Source organism: Myotis yumanensis, unplaced genomic scaffold (genome assembly GCF_028538775.1).
Source record: "Myotis yumanensis isolate MYYU_CA2020_CCGP unplaced genomic scaffold, mMyoYum1.0.hap1 SCAF_22, whole genome shotgun sequence".
NCBI classification, from domain to species: Eukaryota; Metazoa; Chordata; class Mammalia; order Chiroptera; family Vespertilionidae; genus Myotis; species Myotis yumanensis.
In genome coordinates, this window is record NW_027223773.1 from 974,312 (window position 1) to 993,528 (window position 19,217).

The 19,217-nt window shown below is 58.5% G+C and overlaps 1 protein-coding gene across 2 annotated transcripts in view; it reads right to left on the reverse strand.

Annotated features, from left to right (window-relative positions):
• Nucleotides 1–13,760, reverse strand: part of CAMSAP2 (calmodulin regulated spectrin associated protein family member 2) — a 34,300-nt gene extending 20,540 nt beyond the window's left edge. For both annotated transcript variants that reach the window (XM_070401411.1, XM_070401410.1), the window contains exons 1-3: nt 13,561–13,760; nt 3,815–4,074; nt 922–1,083 (exon numbers count right to left, since the gene is read on the reverse strand). In XM_070401411.1, coding sequence (XP_070257512.1) covers nt 922–1,083; nt 3,815–4,074; nt 13,561–13,699 — 561 coding nt within the window. In that variant the 5' untranslated portion in view covers nt 13,700–13,760. The remainder of the gene's footprint in view (nt 1–921; nt 1,084–3,814; nt 4,075–13,560) is intronic.
• Between the last annotated feature and the right edge of the window lie 5,457 nt (nt 13,761–19,217).

A 19,217-nucleotide genomic window follows, 5' to 3' on the forward strand; every position in this document is an offset into this window, starting at 1 on the left:
TTAAATACAAAAGCACCGACGTGAAGGTCCATCCGCGCAGAACAGGGAGAGCATGCGCCTCACACTCCTGTGGCCAGACCTGTGTGTCCAACACACTCACAGGAGAACACTCCCTTCCCAACCGGAGGCAGCGCCCTGCAGGGGCCGCATCCGCGCACGAGGGTGAGCTCACTGACGCACTGGATGCTGCCCAACACCCGCGGCGGGCGGGACGGGCGAGCTGGGGACAGGCCACCAGGAGCCTCAGCTTTAAGGCTCGGGAGCAAGAACACTGCTGTTTCGTCAACATTTTACACTCTCGCCTGGCCGGCCGGCTCGGTGGTGGGGCCCCGACCTACAAACCAGGAGGTCATGGTTCGATTCCCAGTCAGGGCACAGGCCCAGGTTGTGGGCTGATCCCCCGTGTGGGGTGTGCAGGAGGCAGCTGATCCATGATTCTCTCTCATCATTGATGTTTCTATCTCTCTCCCTCGCCCTTCCTCTTTGAAAAAAAAAAAAAAGAAGAAATAGACATAAAAAAAAAAAGGGGGGGGGATGGGAAATTTTAACCAGATTGCACAACCTGAGCTTTCGCTTTGATTTGAAACAGAAAGGGTAATGGAGTGTGTGTCTGCTCAGGAGACATCAGCAAGACCACAGACGGCAGCTTGCGAACAGCAGAAACGTGTCCCTCACAGCTGGAGGCTGGAGGCCAAGGTCCCGCGGGGGCGGGTACAGTGTCTGGTGAGAGCCAGCGTCTGGCCATTTTCTCCGGGACCTCACATGCCCAAGAGGCAGGGAGCTCTGGGGTCACCTCCCAGGCCTCACCTCCGGACACCACACAGATCTGGGGCGCAAACCCTCAGTCCGCAGAGCGGCAGCGTCTGAGTGAGGGCCCGCCTTCCTGCCATGGGAGCGTCGCGGCCCCGCGTGTGCGCCCACCTTATTTATCCAGTACATGACGGCGTCCTCGATGTCGTAGGGCAGGTCGGTGGCCTGGAAGAAGGTGGAGTACCGCTGGGCGCACGCGATGACCTTCTCCACGCTGACCATCTCCGCCGTGTAGGCCATCATCAGGGTGTCTATCATCGCCAGGTGGGAGCTCTGAAACGAAGCGGGGATGCGGCTGAGCCACCTGAGAGTTCTGCTGACATTCTGAAATGCGAGTGCCTCTCCTAAGGAGCACGCGCAGAAGGGAAGGCCACAGGAGGCGGGACTCTAAGGAAGCACACAGGGCACACGCTGGCGGGGCGAACGGAGACAGTCCGTGGTCAGCTCCTGGCCAAGGCCTCGGCTTCGGGACACCGTCTTTACCCCAAGGAGGCCCTGTTCCTGTTTGTGATCACGTTGTAACTGTTACTCAGCAATGCGATGTACAAACTTCAGCGTCATCTCCAACTGCTCCTGGCTCACGCATCACATCCACGCAGAACTCTGTAGAGCCTTCCTCTAAAGCAGCGGCCGCCAACCGGTGGTCCGCGGACCACTATCCCGTCTCCCCTCCCGCCTCCGACAGGCACATTCCAGTCCAGCCCTCCACACGCCTCCCACCTGAAGGCAAGGCCTCCATCTGAACCTCCTGCTCCAGCTCCTCCCCCTGCTCATCCACGCAGGACTCCGTCTCCCCTGTGGCCTCCTGCTGCTGTTTTATGTTCTTAAATGCATAGGTGGCCTTATACTTACCATTACACTTTTGCTACCAGCACACAACTTGCCTCCCAAAAAACTGGAGGCAGCATACAGAAATAAAAGATCCCCAAATTACGATAATTAATTTTTAATTTTTTAAAAAAATATATATTTTTATTGATTTCAGAGAGGAAGGGAGAGGGAGAGACAGAGAGAAACATCAATGATGAGAGAGAAGCATTGATTGGCTGCCTCCTGCACGCCCCCTACTGGGGATCGAGCCCGTAACACAGGCATGTGCCCTTGAGTGAAACTGAAACCGAGACCCTTCAGTCCACAGGCCGATGCTCTATCCACTGAGCCACACCGGCCAGGGCATAGTTAGATCATGTAGAGGTGGAAGGCAGGCGGTCCATACGTTCAGCACCAAGCACTATCCCAACACGCTTCCTAAAAAGCAGGACAAAGAAGAGGCCTGATGCTTATCACCCTTGTCGCTCTAAACCAACACAACAGGTTCCTAAGGAGCACCGTTCTCACCAGGACTCTGAGACCTTCTCACCGAGATTTTAGAAAAGTAGTAACACAATCAATCAAACGTTCACAGCAACTGGAAAACTTTAGATCTAATGGTGACAAACACTGATAGCACGGAATTAAAGCACAAGGCCACACACGTGAGCCTGCGAAGGGCTGCGGGCAGGGTCAGCCGCAGGCGGAGGTGGGAGCCGAGACTCAGGCCTGCACGTCACTGGTGCACCCCTGCCGCGTCCCTGCGACCAGATTGAGATGCGCCCCCAGCCGTCAGCAGGGTCAGCGCGAGAAACGGCAGCCCTGCGTCAGCGTCTCCACACCCACCCACACTCACACACCAACACACTCACACTCACTCACACCCACACCAACACACACACTCACACATTCTGACACACACACTCCCCCCCACACACTCACTCACACCCACACTCACACCAATACACACCCACTCACACACTCCCCACACACATTCTGACTCACACACACACACACACTCTGACACACATACACTCACAGTCACACACACACTCTGACACACACACACACTGCGCTAGGAAACAATGTGGAAAATACAGGTGCTTCACCTGCTTGAGGGATAACAGTTACGTTGCCATCGGTAGGCGTGGGCAGCGGCTCAGCAGACACGGACCCCCAGCCGTGGGGAGCTGGGACCATGCACTCGGCCCGCAGACTGCGGACACGCACAGCGGGGGCAGCAGCCGGGCAGGGGCCCTCCAGAGGGGAACTCCTCCCCGCGCTGCAAGCTGCTCGCAGGTGACGTGCCCGCAGAGCAGGCCCCAAAACTCAGTGAGCACGGGAACCTGCAGCCACCACGGAGCTGAAACCCTTCCCCACCGTCCTGACAACTCAGCTGCCCACCTGTAAGCAAATGACCAGCTAACTCTTACCTTACCTCCTCCCTTAAAGTAATAAAATGGGTTTTTTTAAAAAGAAAAAGGCAGAAAGCAAAGTAGGTCACAACCTCATTTAGTGCCAGACGGTGAACTGATTTGGCCCATCCTACTTCAAGCTCATAATTTCTTGCTTTTTTCTTTAACTACGTACATTTCTTCCTCTGTCCTCCTACACACACATCTCCCCGCCTCCGAGTAAGGCCGTCTCATGGAGGAGCGTGACTTCATCAAATGTGTGGCCGTTTTCCTTCCAACACCATTTCCATGACGCCCAGCATTCTGTAAACCAAGCTAAAGGGGCAGCAGCCCAGCCGGCTGTAGCTCAGTGGTGGACCTAGGAACCAGGAGGTCAGGGTTCGATTCCCAGTCAGGGCACATGCCTGGGTTGCAGGCTTGATCCCCAGTGTGGGGCGTGCAGGAGGCAGCCGATCCATGATTCTCTCTCAGCATTGATGTTTCTCTCTCCCTCTCCCTTCCTCTGAAATCAATAACAATATATATTAAAGGGGACGGCAGACGGTGAACTGAACACGGGCCTTGTCCCCAGGGACTGCCTTGCGAGGCCCTCCTGCTTGGCCCAGGCCAGCTCAGTGTCCTTCGCCGCGTGTTTTCCACAGAAAAACTCATGCTTAGTAACTACACTGACACATGTGACAGGCAGAGACTCGCCAGGAGGTCACTCAGGCACGTGCATGGACCCTGACGCACATTCACACGTGAGCCCCGCCCTCCGGCCCCGGCCCTCGGAGGCTCACCATCTGGATGGGCTTCCTCTGCAGGTCCCGCTCGGTCACCAGCCGCTCCTGGTCGGTGACGTAGAGCCCCTTCTGCGCCAAGGCCTGCACTACGGCATCGTGGCCCACCAGGGGCTTGGCCGCGTCGCTCTTGAGGATGAGGCTGCCCGCCCGGCAGTACAGCTCGGCCGACAGCAGCAGGTGCACCACGGGCGGCTTGATGTGCTCCTGGTCGTACTGGTCCGTGTAGAACGGCTCTCGGAGCTCCTCTGGCACATTTTCTAGGCAGGAGCAGAGGGAAGCGCTTACAGGATTTCCGTAAAGAAACACCATGTGCCCAGTAATGACCACTGTGCCATCGACGCTAAGATTCCTCCTAAAATGACAGTGGCCATTCCTAAACCGAGCAGACCTGGAGAGCACCTGAAACGGAGAGAAATCCGCCGCAAACACCATTCCGAGTGCGTCCTAAAGGGGACCACAGCGCCAGCAGGGGGAAGGCTCTGGTCTAGTGGCTCCCGGGAAAGGGTCCCATATGCACACGCAAATACAGTGAGCCACATGCACATACACACTGAGCCACACGCACACGCAAATACACAGGGAGCCACATGCACATACACAGTAAGCCACACGCACACACACACTGAGCCTCATGCACATACACACTGAGCCTCATGCACATACACAGTAAGCCACACGCACACGCAAATACACAGCGAGCCACACACATGCGCACATACACAGCGAGCCACACACATGCGCGCACACACAGTGAGACACACACATGTGCGCACACACTGTGAGCCGGAAGACTGCACAGGACTTCAGTGACTTCCCTCCCATGTACGCAGTCAACCGGGAGATGCAGGCACAGCTCACTCAGGGAACTAAGGCCTCACTCGAGAAGCCTCAAACCCTGCACAGCTCACCTGGGAATCTCCACCTTCCCACGGCCACGCCCGTCCTACCCACTGACCCACTCGGCGGGCACAGCGGGCAGCTTACACACCACACGGACAGGACACACTGTTTTCTCGCCGTCTCTACTCTGTCGCTGCTTCCCCCCTCTCCTAACTGGGCTCCATGCTTTATAGCAAAGCCAGGACGAGAGCCAGGGCTGTCCCCACAGGGACAGGCGGGCATCCGGGCTCGAGGTCACCGGGCACGCACTCAGTCCCGCCCGCCCTCTCCGGGAGGGTGAGGGTCCTGAGCGGGCAGCTGGACCGTCAGGTCAGTGACGCACAGAACGAATGGAGGCCTTTCCATGACAGCTGGCGAGGGCGTGAGTTTCGAAGGAGAGAGCCACACAGTGAGTGATGCTCGGGCCGTCACCTGGGAGTCAGTGCTGGCAGCGGGGAAATCAGAGCTGCAGCTCACACCGGTGAGGAGCGAAGGGAGAGGCTGTGAGCAGGGGGATGCAGCACACACACCCGAGTGGAAATATCCACCGCGCAGCTGGGGACCATACAGGACTCTGGAAGGAGGTCAAGAGTAGCTGGAGCAATCTGGGATCTGGGGGAGATCTAAAAATATCCTCCCATTTAATAATTGAAAGCACTCCTCCCCACAGCTGCATTAACCAGCGGCGAGCCGGCTGCCGGGCAGGGCGCACAAGCTCGCTGGGAACCACAGAAGGCATGTGCGCGTGGGGACTCGCCTAACCCAGCACCCCAGGAGCTGAGGGACCCCCTAACCCAGCACCCCAGGAGCTGAGGGATCCCCTAAAAGACTGCTCATTATCAGAGTCACGAACTTCCCCCTCACCCCTCACCCCTGTGCATCCACCCACAGTGAGTGGCTGCTCTCACAGCCTGAGCCCACACCTGACCGTTTCTGAGGGCCCGTCTACCACTCCCACTCCCACTCCCACCCCAGGTACAAGGTGAGCTTCGAACCTCCCACGGCCAGGGGAGCCAAGGGCCCACAGCATCAACACGGCAGAAAGAGACCTTTCCACCCCAAAGAACGCAAGGCTGCAGTGAATGTTCCAGAACAGGTCCCTTTCCATATATACATGTTATTCTTACTGATTTCAGAGAGGAAGGGAGAGGGAGAGAGAGAGATATCCGTGATGAGAGAGAATCACTCATCGGCTGCCTCCTGCACCCCCGCCCTGGGGATGGAGCCTGCAACCCGGCATGTGCCCTGACTGGGAACTGAACTGTGACCTCCTGGTTCATAGGTCGACGCTCAACCACTGAGCCACCCCGGCCGGGCCCAACCAGGTCACTTTAACCAGGTCTTCAAGAACTCTATGCTTCAGAGGCAACCTGGGAAAGGTCTCTTTCTACCAACAGTGCAGACTCCGTTTCTGAAGAACAGCTTGGACTCGTATCGCATTTTGAAACCCATGAACCGAAACGGCACGTTAGGAGATAAGCAGGCGTCAGCGCTGAGAGGTTTCGCCCTCTCCCCAGATAAGAGGGACTGTGGGGAGCGGGGTGTGAAGCGCCCTCTGAGGCCTGCCAGGGGCGCGGACGGGTTTTTCCTGTGCGCCAGCCTCAGCACGACCCACCCGACGGGGCCATCACTCCCCGGATCTGAGCTTGGAAACCGCCGTCACCTGAAGGGCCTGAGGGACGGAGACGGGGCGGCTGCTCAAGGCGATTGCCATCGTTTCCCACGAAGCTGGCGAGCTGCCCGCGGCATCCATGTGCCAGGGCACGCGAGGCTCCTGAGAAGTGAAGGCTTCCGGCCACTCACCTCGGCCCAGTATCCCCTTCAAAGCCACACCTAGGCCTCTTCGCCCACAGTCCCTGCCATGGAGGAGGCACCAGCAGTGGGAACAGTGGGGGCACTGGATTTAAAGAGACGAGCCCCGACTTAGCCGGTGTGGCTCAGTGGATAGAGCGTTGGCCTGCGGACTGGAGGGTCCCAGGTTCGATTCTAGTCAAGGGCACGTGCCCAGGTTGTGGGCTTGATCCCCAGTAGGGGGCGTGCAGGAGGCAGCTGATCCATGATTCTCTCTCATCATTGATGTTTCTCTCTTTCTCTCTCCCTCCCTGAAATTAAAAAAAAAAAAGACGAGTCTTTGTTCACCCACGTCCTTGGTAGGGGGTCTGAGTCCCCAGGTCCACAGATGTGCCTGCGACCCTCCTCGACTCCAGCGCCCTCCCCCTGCCCTGGGCCCGGCGCCGCGTCTGCTGCTGCTGCAGGGCCAGCTCTCCCCTCGGCCCCTTCAGCCCTGCTCCTCCTCCTCCAACCTTCACACGGGGGCTCTTTCCACTCCGACTCGGCCCTGACCCCCGGGTCACTCATCCCTACAGGACAGTCACTCCCTACGACACTGAGGGGCCGCAGGACAGCAGACGTCTCTGTCCAGTGTCCTGGCGCCACAGCGGCCCCCGGTCAGTCACCCAGGGCGGCGTCTTCAGAGCAGATGCCAGTGAAGAGTTCGCTCCCTCCTTCCCCATCACATGCGGGCGGGCGGGCGAGGTGCTGGGCCGCATTCCTCAGCTCACAGTCCGCCCTCTCCCGTGACCACACCTCCCGCTCTCATCTCTTCACGGGTGGCACAGGGAGCCCCAACTCCACCCGGGAGCCAGCTTCTCCCTGACAAGGGGTCACACACGTGGAGGGGGCGTGAATGACCTGGGGAGGGCGGAAATGGGAGTGTGGACATGAGCCCAGGCATCCTATCGCCCTGCGGAGAGCGACGTAGCCACGGGCTATGTGGGCACCACGTGGGTCTCCTCGCTGCCTTCAAGGAGCTCAGCGCCTCTCAGCTGCTTTCTGAGACCCTGCCCACCAGGAAGAGGCAGCGCCCGGAGAAAGGCTGCTCCAGGGCTGGAGCGGGAACCGTGCAAGATGAGCTAAGAATCTGTGCGAGCGTACGCATGTGTTTAAGAGTGTGAGCATGTGTGCGCGTGAGAGAGCGTGTGTGTGTGAGTGTGTATGTGTGAGAGCATGAGAGAGCGTGTGTGCGTGCGCATGTGTAAGAGTGTGTGGGTGTGTGCGTGCGTGTGTGTGCGTGCATATGTGTGAGAGCATGAGAGAGCGTGTGTGTGCGTGCGTATGTGTAGAGTGTGTGCGTGTGCGTGTGTGTGAGTGCGTGAGGGGAAGGGGAAGAGAGAATAAAAGAAACGGGGCAGAATGCTAACAAACGGTCACCCTGGGTCCAGGGCACTCAGGGGTTCCCTGGATTATGTTAGGTTTTGAAATTATTCTGGAAAAAAAGTTGCACAACCTTGAGATGCCCCAAATCAATCTTTCCCCCCAAACGTGAGCATCTCCCAGGGTCCCCTCCATCCATGAGCCACTAGCTGCCCAGTCGGAACCTCGGGGTCATCACCCAGCCCCGTCCCTCTCTCTGCCCCCCAAATCACACCCATCACCAAATCCAGTCCCAACCCATCCTCCTCTGGGCCGGAGCCCGCGCCCCCAGCCCCGGCGGTCAGCGCCGGTCACAGGCCAGGCACTTACCCCCACACGTCTCCTCCACGCGTCCACCCTCGTCCCTGCTCCAGCCAACCCCTCTCCCAGAGACAGGCCTGCGCATCCCCAGAGCAAACTGGTCACGTCTCCGCCAGCAACGAGCCGGGTTTTCAAAGACCTCTGACCTCTCTGAGGGTTAAGCCCTCCCTGTGACCTGCAGGGAGGCCTGCCCTGCCCCTGCCCAGCTCCTGTGGCCACACTCCCTCCCCTGCAGAGCTGTCTGCCTCTGCCATTCTGGCCGCTCTGCCCTGAACGCCCTTCTCTCTGTTCCTCACTCTCTCACAAAATACTAGTACGTGCTCAATGAACTAGTCATTCTAGTTTTAAATCCACTGTTCCTTAAGCCGCCCTTCAAACCGCTCTGTCCCACTCTACCTTTCCAGCCGGGTCTCCCACCTCCCCCAACCCGCTGGGCATATCCCCTCCCCCAACCCGCTGGGCACACCACCTCCCCCAACCCACTGGGCTGAGCCTCCGGCCGCACACACCAGCTCCTCCACCTGCAGTGCCGGCCCTCCCTCCAGGGCCCAGTGTGACCGGCCTCCCTTCAGGGCCCAGTCGCCCGCCCCCCTCCCCTCCTTAGGCGTTTCCGGAGCTCCATGCAGTTACACGTTCACCGTATCTCCCTGTTGGAGCTCCAATTGGAGGGGAAAGGCCTGGCTAAACCTCGCCTGCGCTGTAAGACCTCCTCCCGGGGCCTCAGCATCACCCCTGTAATTCTCTCCACACTCAACTGCTCTCCCTCGGCCTCCTTCTCCTCGGGCTCCCCCAAAAGCTTTCAAAGGGCTCACTGCCCTCGATCCTGCCTGAAATGTCTTCTCGCCCCTATGATCTCATCTACTTCCAAGTTCAATTACACTTTATACACAGCCTCCTTCCTCCATCGTACCCACACCCACACTGGCAGCTAGGCATCACAGGCTGCTTGGAGATTTGGCCAACGCATCAAGTTCAAGGTTTCCTCAAACAACGGTGGTGTGCCTTCCACCCCGCTGCTCTCTCCCCCTCAGCCAATGGCATCGCGACTCACCCTCCCAGTCACTGACTCTCAAAGACTCAGGTGACCTCATCCTCCCTAAAACCTCAGGTGGCCGCATGCTCTTACAGACTGCCTTTAATTCAAGCCCTGCCCAGGCACCCCAAGTCCAGTCATTCAGAATGCTGGGATCCCCCCTCCTACCTAGCACCTCTTGGGCAGCGGTCAAGAGAGCAGAGTCCGCTCCGGAAGGGGGTGGCGCGCATGAGCTCCTACCCGCCTGGGCCTCGAACTCCTCCCCCGTGTAACTGGAATGACTAACAGTTTCCAGCTCTTGACCAGCCTCCTGTCATCCTCACGTCCTGAGGTTAAAGTGAGATAAGACATGGAAGTGCCTGACGCCGTAGGTGTAAGTTCTCAGTAGCTGTGAGCAGCCCGGGCGGCGTGCTCAGTGGTTGAGCGTCGACCTGTGAACCAGGAGGTCACGGTGGGATTGCTGATCAGGGCACACGCCCGAGTTGCGGGCTGTCTCCAGTAGGGGGCGTGCAGAAGACAGCTGATCCATGATTCTCATCATTGATGTTTCTCTCTCCCTCCTTCCCTTTCCCTTCCTCTGTGAGCAGCTGTCCCCTCCGTCCCAACCCACTTCGAGCTCCTGGGAATGGCCTGCTGGCTCCTGCAGCACGTCCCACACCGGCCCCTGCTGTGCACCCTCCTGAGGGCAGCGCACCCTGGCCCCCTGGCCCGCCAGCACCCCTGGCGTGAGCACCAGCGAGCTCCTGTGCAGGCTCTGCACTCCAGCACGTGCTGGGACAAACACAGAGTGTCAGGTGTGTTTGTAAGAGCAAGTGATTTGATGTTGTACGCAACTGAATGGCCCGGAAGGGAGATGCCACTGGATGGAGTTGACATGATAAAGTGACATGAGGAAGTGCACGCTGAGATCTCCACACGCAAGAATTCGGTGAGGAAGCGAGTCATTCAGACGCTCCGCGCCCACCATTTCCTCCGCAGGACTGAGGGAGCGGGGCGTTCAGAGCGACTGGGGGACATCCCGGCCGCGCGGGCGGGCTGTCAGTCCAGGCTGCTCTCCGGCTCCCGGCCCTGCTCAGTCATCAGAGTATCTGTTTACTGGTTACAACGCATCCAAACAAGCTGACTCTTGACTTGATCAGAACTGGGTCTGCATTCTTCCACAAGAGGAACGGCTGACATCCGGACTCTTCAGGCCATTTTAGTGGAAAGAGGAGGAGACGATTCAAAGCTTCTGACACAGGGCTTCAGGGGAAGGGAGCCTCCACCGTCTGCTTTCTAGGTGTGACGACACTCATGCTTTATTTGTTCATTTATGGCTCAAAAACTTCATTCTATGCCCACAATTGGCTTCTAGCTATCATTTTAAGTGACTTTTCAACATCTGGTTCTACAATTGACTACTCTTGACTATGTCAAAAGTTAGACAGTTTATCATGGGAAAAGACAAAATCCACGCCCGAAGACCCTATACCGCATCGCTGAAGAAGTGCTTTTAGTAATCAGAGCAAAGTCGGGCTGATTTTCGAATGATTAACTGACCACTATTAGGTAAAGCCTTTGAAACATGTAGTCTGTTAGCATTCGCTGCATAAGTGTCTGCAGCAAATGAAGCATATTGACATCAAGAGAAAGAAAATGTTCCCCTTTTCCTGTTCACACCGTATGCATTTATGCTTTCAAAGATCACCGGCTAAGAAATAAAATGCGCCAGCACAGCAGGGCTACTAACGCATTCACCTTTTGTTTCTAAGTCGCTCTGAGGTCCTGAGGCTGGGTTTCCCTGGGTTTTTTTAGACATTCCAACTGTTGCCCAGGCAAATGTTACTAAGTACCAACAATACCCACTGAAACCATCTGACAGTTAGTTTAAGACGGGCCCACTCTTTAAGGGAAAAAAGGAGCCGGTTACGGACGCTGGATGCACACGTTATGATGACTGCAGATGCGGGAAGGGGCAGGGCTCTGAGCACAGAAAGCCCTGAGCTCTCGGAACCCACCACTGGCCAGATGTGTCAGCTCCCCCATCTGCTAACCGGGAGCAGCCGGAGGGAGGGCTGCTGTGGGAAGAAGCGAAGCCACGTGCTTAGAGGGCTGGGGATCCGGGCATGCCCAGTCCGAGACGTCACCAAACCCCGGGAGCCGGTCAGATCCTGACTCGTCCCCGCCCTTGGGAAAGCGTGACAGGAGCGGGAAGGCCGTGTGCCCTCTCTGTGCGCTGTGTGGGTTTTTCTAGAAGGGGGTACCCAGCACTGGCATCACCGAGGGCCGAGAGCCCCGAATCCCAAATGGGCACCTCAGTGCACAGCCCGGAGCCCAGGCCCGGCCCAGCAGGGCTGCCGCTCACATCCAATTCCTTTCACTTCCTTTCTTCCGGAAGCGAGTTTGCTACATGTCCCTCCTGGGCCCAGGAGCTAGTGGACCTGCCTGACAGACAGACAGACTGACTGACAGACAGACAGACAGGAGGCGGGTTCCGGTCAGGAGCCTCGGCGACCCCAGGGCCACTTGCTGACTGACATCTGGGCTCCAAGTGTCCTGGGTTCGGGAGAGGAGGCGCTGCTGTTGCACACAGCACTGCACACAGGTCCTCCTGCACCTTCTACGGACGCGGCCTCCATGTCTCCTCCACGTGGGCTCCCGCTCCGTGGGCTGAAACACATCCCCGCTCCTCGCTGCTGGTGGCAGAGGTGCCGGAAAATACAAACACCCCAGCAAAGCTCTGCGCCCCCTCCTGGGTGTTACCGGACACGCTCGGTTCCAGAGAAACCCTGGACATGCAAGCTCTTTCAAAAAAAAATCACGTCTACGCCTGATGCCCGCTTTTTAAAACACCTGACATCTTTCCACCTTCAGTATCAAAGCCCGAGGATGCAAATGCGAAGAAAGCCGCCACACCCATATGCCTAAAATCATGCGGAACGTGACCGTGACCGCTCCCTCGAAAGGGATTCAGACAATTTCCCAAACCCCGAGACTCCTTCCCACATTAAGGAAAACGAGCAGTCGGGAGAATACTCAGCTGGGCGCAGCTGAGCGATAGGCGTGAGTTAAATCCTGACCCGCCTCCTGCCACAATTCTAAAGGGGGCGTAAGCCACCCCCCACCCCCACCTCCCCAAACTATATATATATTTAAAATTGATTGCAGAGAGGAAGGGAGAAGGAGGGAGAGAGAGAGAGAAACATCAGTGATGAGAGCCAATCCCGGATCGCTGGCTCCTGCGCCCCCCCCCCCCCCCCCCCCCCGCCCGGGGATCAGCATGTGCCCTGATGGGGAACCGAACCGAACCCTGACCTCCTGGTTCCCAGGTGGCCGTGCAACCCCTCGCCCCCCAAACGACCCTTCACATCTGGAGACAAGCGTGTAAACCCTAAGACGCTTTCCCAGCAAAGGCATCACATGCCCCAAAGGGATGGACCGGGGGGCCCAGAAACCTCACACAGCGACCCCTAAAAGCCGCCGGACGAGAAGAGGGCGCAGCTTCCGAGCCAAAGCCCCGATTTTCCCAGCGACCGGGCGCCGCGCGGGCTCCCAGGGCCGCGGCCGCGGCGTCCCGGCGGGAGGCCCTTTCCTGTTATTCTGCCAAAGCCCGGGTCCGCGGGAGCGCGTCAGCAGCCCGTGGCCTGGAAAGCCCTCTCCCGCTTGAAAAATACAAATAAAAAACACCCTGCGGCGGCGAGTTATTTCCCCTCCACGGACGAAGCCAACATCCGTTTTTGGGAGAAAAGGAAAAAGGAAAGAAAGAAAGAAAAAAAAGGACGATGTCTCCCTGGCAAATACGAAATGGAAACACAGCCCCGGGGCTCAATCTCGGCGCTCGGGGCGCCCGCAACCCCGGCGAGCGGAGGACGAGCCCATCCCGGCGCCTTTCGACCCGGCCGGGCGGGCGGGCGGGCGCCTGACATGCGGGAGGCCGGGCGGCACCTCGTCCCAAGTGTCAAAATCAAGGCAGAGCTACGCCCCCCAACCCTCCAAACCCCCCATCCCCCCCCATCCTCCAGCCACACAGACACCAGCTCAGATCGGCCGGTGAAACGGTCACAATTATGGGGGTTGCGGGGGGGGGGGGTGCATCGATGAAAACCAGAGGTCGCAACCCGACCAGATTGCCCCAAAAACAAACCCCTCCGCGACCAATCCCAGGAGCCCGGCCGGACCCCGCCGCGTCCCCGTGTCCCCGCCCCGACCCCGGGCTCCGGCCCCAACCTGCCGCCTGTGTCCCTCCTGCCTTCCCTCCCGGCGCCCGCGGGCGGGAGGCCGGGCGCGGGGCGCGGGGCGCGCGCCTCCCGGGGCGCGGGGCGGGGGCGCCGCCGCCTACCTGTCCCGAAGGCCTTGGCCACCAGCCAGGCCAGGTTGCAGGCGATCTTGGCGCGGGCGAAGTCGTAGTGGTCGAAGGGCTTGATGGCGGGGACAATGAACGTCCTCCGCAGCTCGCGCGGCTCCGCGGCGTCCCCCATGGTCGCGGGGTGCTGGGCGCCCGGCGCGGGCGCTCACATGGCGCGCGGACGGCGGGGCGGCTCCGGGTCCGCGCGCGGGGAGCCCCCGCCTCCGGCCGCCGCCGCTGCCGCCGCCGCCGGGCCCGGGACCGGCCGCCGCCCCCGCCGCCCGCCCGCGAGCGCGCGTGAGCGACGCCGCTCCCCTTTGTCTGCGCTCGGCCGCCCGGCGGGGGCGGCGGCTGCAGCGCGGGGCGGCCGGGGGCTCAGCGCCGGCGCCGGGGCCCGAGGCCCGCCATGGCGAGGCTGCGCTCCCTCCGTCAGGCCGCGGGCGCAGGGGCGCGGGCGGGGGCGGCCGGCGGCACGACGCTCAGGAAACGTCAAAATCACTGCGGCCGGCCCTCCTCCGCGCCCCCCGCCGCCGCCCCGCGTCCGCCGCCCGGGAGACGCCGCCACCGGCTCTCAGCTCCCGCCTTATCGGTGACGCCCTCAGGGCTTTCCCCCTTCACGCCCGGTTCCTTCGCTCCCCCGCGGCCGCCGCCACCGCCGCCACCGCTGCGGTTTTCCGGCTGCGGCACTGGACCGAGGGAGCAGCTGCGGGCACTGAGCATGCGCCCTGGCGCGGCCCCGCCCCGGACAGGCCCCGCCTCCGACAGGCCCCGCCCCCCAGGTCGGCCCCAGCCCGGCTTTCCTTCAGCCGCAGGGATCCTCGCCCCAGGCGCGGCGCACTGAGCATGCGCCCTCGCGCGGCCCCGCCCCGGACAGGCCCCGCCCAGGAAAGGCCACGCCCCAGTGCCCGCCCCCTGGTCGGCCCCAGCCCGGCTTTCCTTCAGCCGCAAGGATCCCCGCCCCAGGCCCGGAGCACTGAGCATGCGCAGCCTCGCTTTCGCCCCACCCACAACCTTGGCCACGCCCTCATGCCCGCCCCTGGCTGGCTCCCTTCCAGCCGCAGGCACCTCGGCCCGGGCGCACTGAGCATGCCCAGCCTCGTTCCCGCCCAGTCCACGCCTAGGCCACGCCTCTGGCCACGCCCCCTACCATTTTTCTCCAGCCGCTGGCATCTCGGCCCCAGGTTCGGCTCATTGAGCATGCGCCGCCCTCTCCAGTCAGTGTCCCGGGTCCCGCGCGTCTGCTTTGTACTCATCACTCGGATGCTCGTCGGGGCGGACATCCTTCGCGTCCCAGGCGCTGGGCCGCTGCCCCTGCCACTGCTGGGGAGCAAAGGGAAGGAAGGGCGGAGAGAGGCCTGGAAGGAGCTCCCGTCTGAGCAGAGAGAACTGGTATTTATGAAAACGCTGGGTGCGTGGCATGCACTTTTGCAGCGAACCCGACGAGCACCACTCTGCTTAGTCCTCGGAGGAACCCTCCAGGGTGGGGGCCACGAAGCGACGGAGGGGAGGCGCGTGCATTCACTCGCCGGGGGTTTCAGGAGGTTTAAGGATCCTCTCCTTAACCCCGTGCTCGCCACTCACACCTTCTGTGGACGAAAGGGGCCACATGCTGACCTGACAAGCTCAGGGGAGGCCTGCATGGCGGTCTTGCAAACTCGGAGACCTAAAGTCACCACAAAGGATGGTCTGAAATTAAACTTTAACTAAAGCAGTGATGGTGGGCAGTTACGTCCTAGGCCAGTATCTTCACCGACAAGGTCAACCTTTACCTTAACTGAGCCTGTCTTTTTGCATTTATGATAACACACCCTTGAAATGTCTGGGTAGCTTGTGACTTCCCTTTATCTGGAGCCCCTGGGGCACAACCAAATGGGTGGGGCGCCAGGACAGATACCACAAATTCCTTCACTATCATGTTAATTGATCCTGCACCCACCTAAGCATGTGTCCATCATTTCACTTTTTATCCAATCCCCAGGGTTTCTCTCCCCCCCCCCCCCCCCCCCCCCGCTTTGCTTTATCCCTCCTCCTTAATCTATCACCAATGAATTTCATAGAACCCACCTACGTCCCTCCTTGGATTGAAATGTACAAATACAAATGTAACCCCGCCATTCTCCGGAGCACTATCTCAATTCCTTGAGGTTCTGCTTCCCGGCATATGTCGACAGTTTGGCTCAAATAAACTCACAAAAATTCTTTACAGGTTTCAATGTTTGTTTGTTTTTACATTAACACTTCGCAAAGCACACTGACTGCCCGCCAGGGTCTGGCACCTACAGACACACGGTGATGACCTCCTTATATCAGAGCTGCTCTCCATCTCCCCAAAGGAACCTGCTAGCTCAGAGCTGTGCCCTTGCCCAGTGTGTCCCCTCTGTCCCCCCTGGCTTACTCCTGCTCCCCCCTCAAGCTTCTTCATGGTCATCACCTCCTCCAGGAAGCCCTCCCTGATAGCCCCTGACACCCCGCTCCCAGCCCGAGCAGTCAGCGGGTGCCTCCCCAACTGCTTCCAGCCCACCCTGTGCTTATGTCTGTCACAGCGTTGGCCACACTATGTGCAGTATTCCATGACTCGTCTGTCTTTCCCACGGATGACGGGGTCTTCTCCCAGCACCTGGGGGGTGCGTAGACCACAGTAGCTGCTCGGTGAATACTTAGGGGAGTAAGGGATGGATATTGTTGTAGTTAGCGCTTATTTCGTTTACTTAACTCACTGATTCCTCGCCGTATCTCGTTTGAATACAGTATCTCATTTTAATTATGATCAAACCCCGTGTTATCTTTGTTTCACAGGGGCGAAAACTGAAGCTCAGAAAGAAATTTTTAAATCCGCCGGTCACACACAACTAGGAAACCGGCAGACCCAGGATTTGAACCCAGGACTGTCCTATTCCAAAGCCCATGCCTTAATGACCAGAGCCCCCCCCCGGAATTACTTGCCCTGAAGATAGAAGCAAGATATAGGAAGCGTGAGGAGAGGAGCTTTGGGCCCTGCTACCTAAAAGGGTAGCCCGGCCCAGCCAGTGTGTCTCAGTGGTTGGTTGAGCGTCCACCTATGAAGCAGGAGGTCAGGGTTCGAGTCCCAGTCAGGGCACAGGCCCGGGTTGTGGGCTCGATCCCCAGTGTGGGGCGTGCAGGAGGCAGCCGATCCATGATTCTCTCTCATCATGGATGTTTCTCTCTCTCCCTTCCTCTCTGAAATCAATACAAATATTTTTTTTTTAAATATATTTTATTGATTTTTTACAGAGAGGAAGGGAGAGAGATAGAGAGCTAGAAACATCGATGAGAGAGAAACATCGATCAGCTGCCTCCTGCACACTCCCTACTGGGGATGTGCCTGCAACCAAGGTACATGCCCTTGACCGGAATCGAACCTGGGACCCTTGAGTCCGCAGGCCGACGCTCTATCCACTGAGCCAAACCGGTTCGGCAATACAAATATTTTTAAAAAATAAAAGGGTAGGTACCTCCGCCAGCAGGCTTGCCCCGTTTAATCCTGTTTAATCCCTACAAATCCTCACCGTGAACGTAGGAGGCCCTGTAGGTAATCCTTGCTGACAGCGTGGGCCAGGAGAAGAATGCGAGTGAGGACAATCCTACCCCGCAGGGTGGCTGAGGTCATTTTTCAATAATTTAATGAACATGAATAGAGTCTGTCCCATAGGCACAGGGGCCCTTAAAATTAGCATGCGGGTCACAGCTCAGACAGCGGGGTCATAGGATGACGGCGTGAACTCTCACGTCCATGCTGAGAAACCCGGCGTTATTCCCATCTTTCCGTTCCAGACGAAGGAAGGACTGAGGGTCGTCCGGACCGAGCTGCACAGCCAGGGGTCCGTGGTTGACTCATCTCCTGAGTCTCGCTTCAGAAGCCGGCCCTGCTCTGCTGGCTCCACGCCTGGGCCACCCTCCCCTGGGTCTGCTCCCCGCCTGGATGACGGAGGCCCACGTGTCCATAGACCTGCGGTTCTCAACCTGTGGGTCGCGACCCCTTTGGCGGTGGAACGACCCTTTCACAGGGGTCGCCTAAGACCATCCTGCAGATCAGATATTTCCATGACGATTCATCACAGTAGCAACATGACAATGATGAAGTAGCAACGAAAATAATTTTATGGTTGGGGGTCACCACAACATGAGGAACTGTATTGAAAGGGCCAGAAGGTTGAGAACCGCTGCCATAGATGAATAACGTGATGGAAGAGAGATTAAGTCCTTCGAGAGACAAAGTACCGACAGGGCATGCAGGTGTCCTGGGGACTTCTGGGAGATCAAACGTAGCCATATCCGCCCTAAGTGGGTTGGCTCAGTGGATAGAGCATCGGCCTGTGGACCAAAGAGTCCCGGGTTCGATTCCAGTCAAGGGCCTGTACCTTGACTGCAGGCTCCTCCCCGGCCCGGGTTGGGGGGAGTGCAGGAGGCAGCCAATCGCTGTGTCTCTCTCCCATCGATGTTTCTCGCTCTCTCTGTCTCCCACTCTCTCTAAAAATCAATGGAAACATATCCTCCGGTGAGGATTTAATAATAATTAATAAAACAACAACAATAACAACGTAGCCAAATTCACCCCCAACTGAATTCCAGCAAACCTGTAGCCTGCACAGGTCGAAGAGAGATAGTGAAACATTTCCCCGGGTGTGACCATAATCCGCGAGCCGATTCAAGGTTTTTTAAAAATATATTTTATTGATTTTTTTACAGAGAGGAAGGGAGAGGGGCAGAGAGTTAGAAACATCAATGAGAGAGAAACACCGATCAGCTGCCTCCTGCACACCCCCTCCTGGGGATATGCCCGCAACCCAGGTCCATGCCCTTGACCGGAATCGAACCTGGGACCCTTCAGTCCGCAGGCCGATGCTTTATCCACTGAGCCAAACCGGTGAGGGCCGATTCAAGGTTTTTGAGGCCAGAAACCACGTCCACCCGCTTCGTGCTGGGCGTGTGGCCTGGCCCGGTACTCTCTCTCAGGTCAGTGCTCGCGGGATTGGATTGGGAGCCTCTGCAACCTCAATACACACAATGAGGAAGAGGAGGAGACAAAGGCAGCGGCTGTGGCTTGTCCCCTGATTCCGCGGGGATGCATTTAGCAGCGACAGCATCACTCTGGCCCCGATCGCGGGGTGTGTGTTTTAGGAATGGGGCGGGGAGCAGGGGGGGACGGGGAGCAGGGGGGGCGGGGGGATGTGCCCACACAAAGAGCAGCTTTCACTTGCAGGGAGGCCACGAAACCTGGGGTCACTGCAGGAGGCTCTTATTAACAGAGAAACACCCCAGTACAAAGAGGGATTCATTTCCAGGGAGACAGACGCTCCAATAGGGTGTTCTTTGTGACACCTTCAGAATGATCCCTTTTAAACACTGGGCATCTCCACAGAACGCCAGTCAGGCAGACGTGCCCTCCCCTGCCTCCTTGCGATCGCTGGCTTCGGGGAAAACAAGCCCCGCACCCCGGGGTGCCTCGGGCCAGCCCGTCCGACCGACCGCACCGCCCTCCCTCCCTCTGTGATTTGTCTCCGGGCTTAGAATCTCTTTCCAACAGACAACAGCGTCTTCACTTCTTCCTACACACACAGACCTCCTCCCTGTGTTATGGTATTTTCTATATGTTTTTATTGGTTTCGGAGAGGAACAGAGAGGGAGATGGA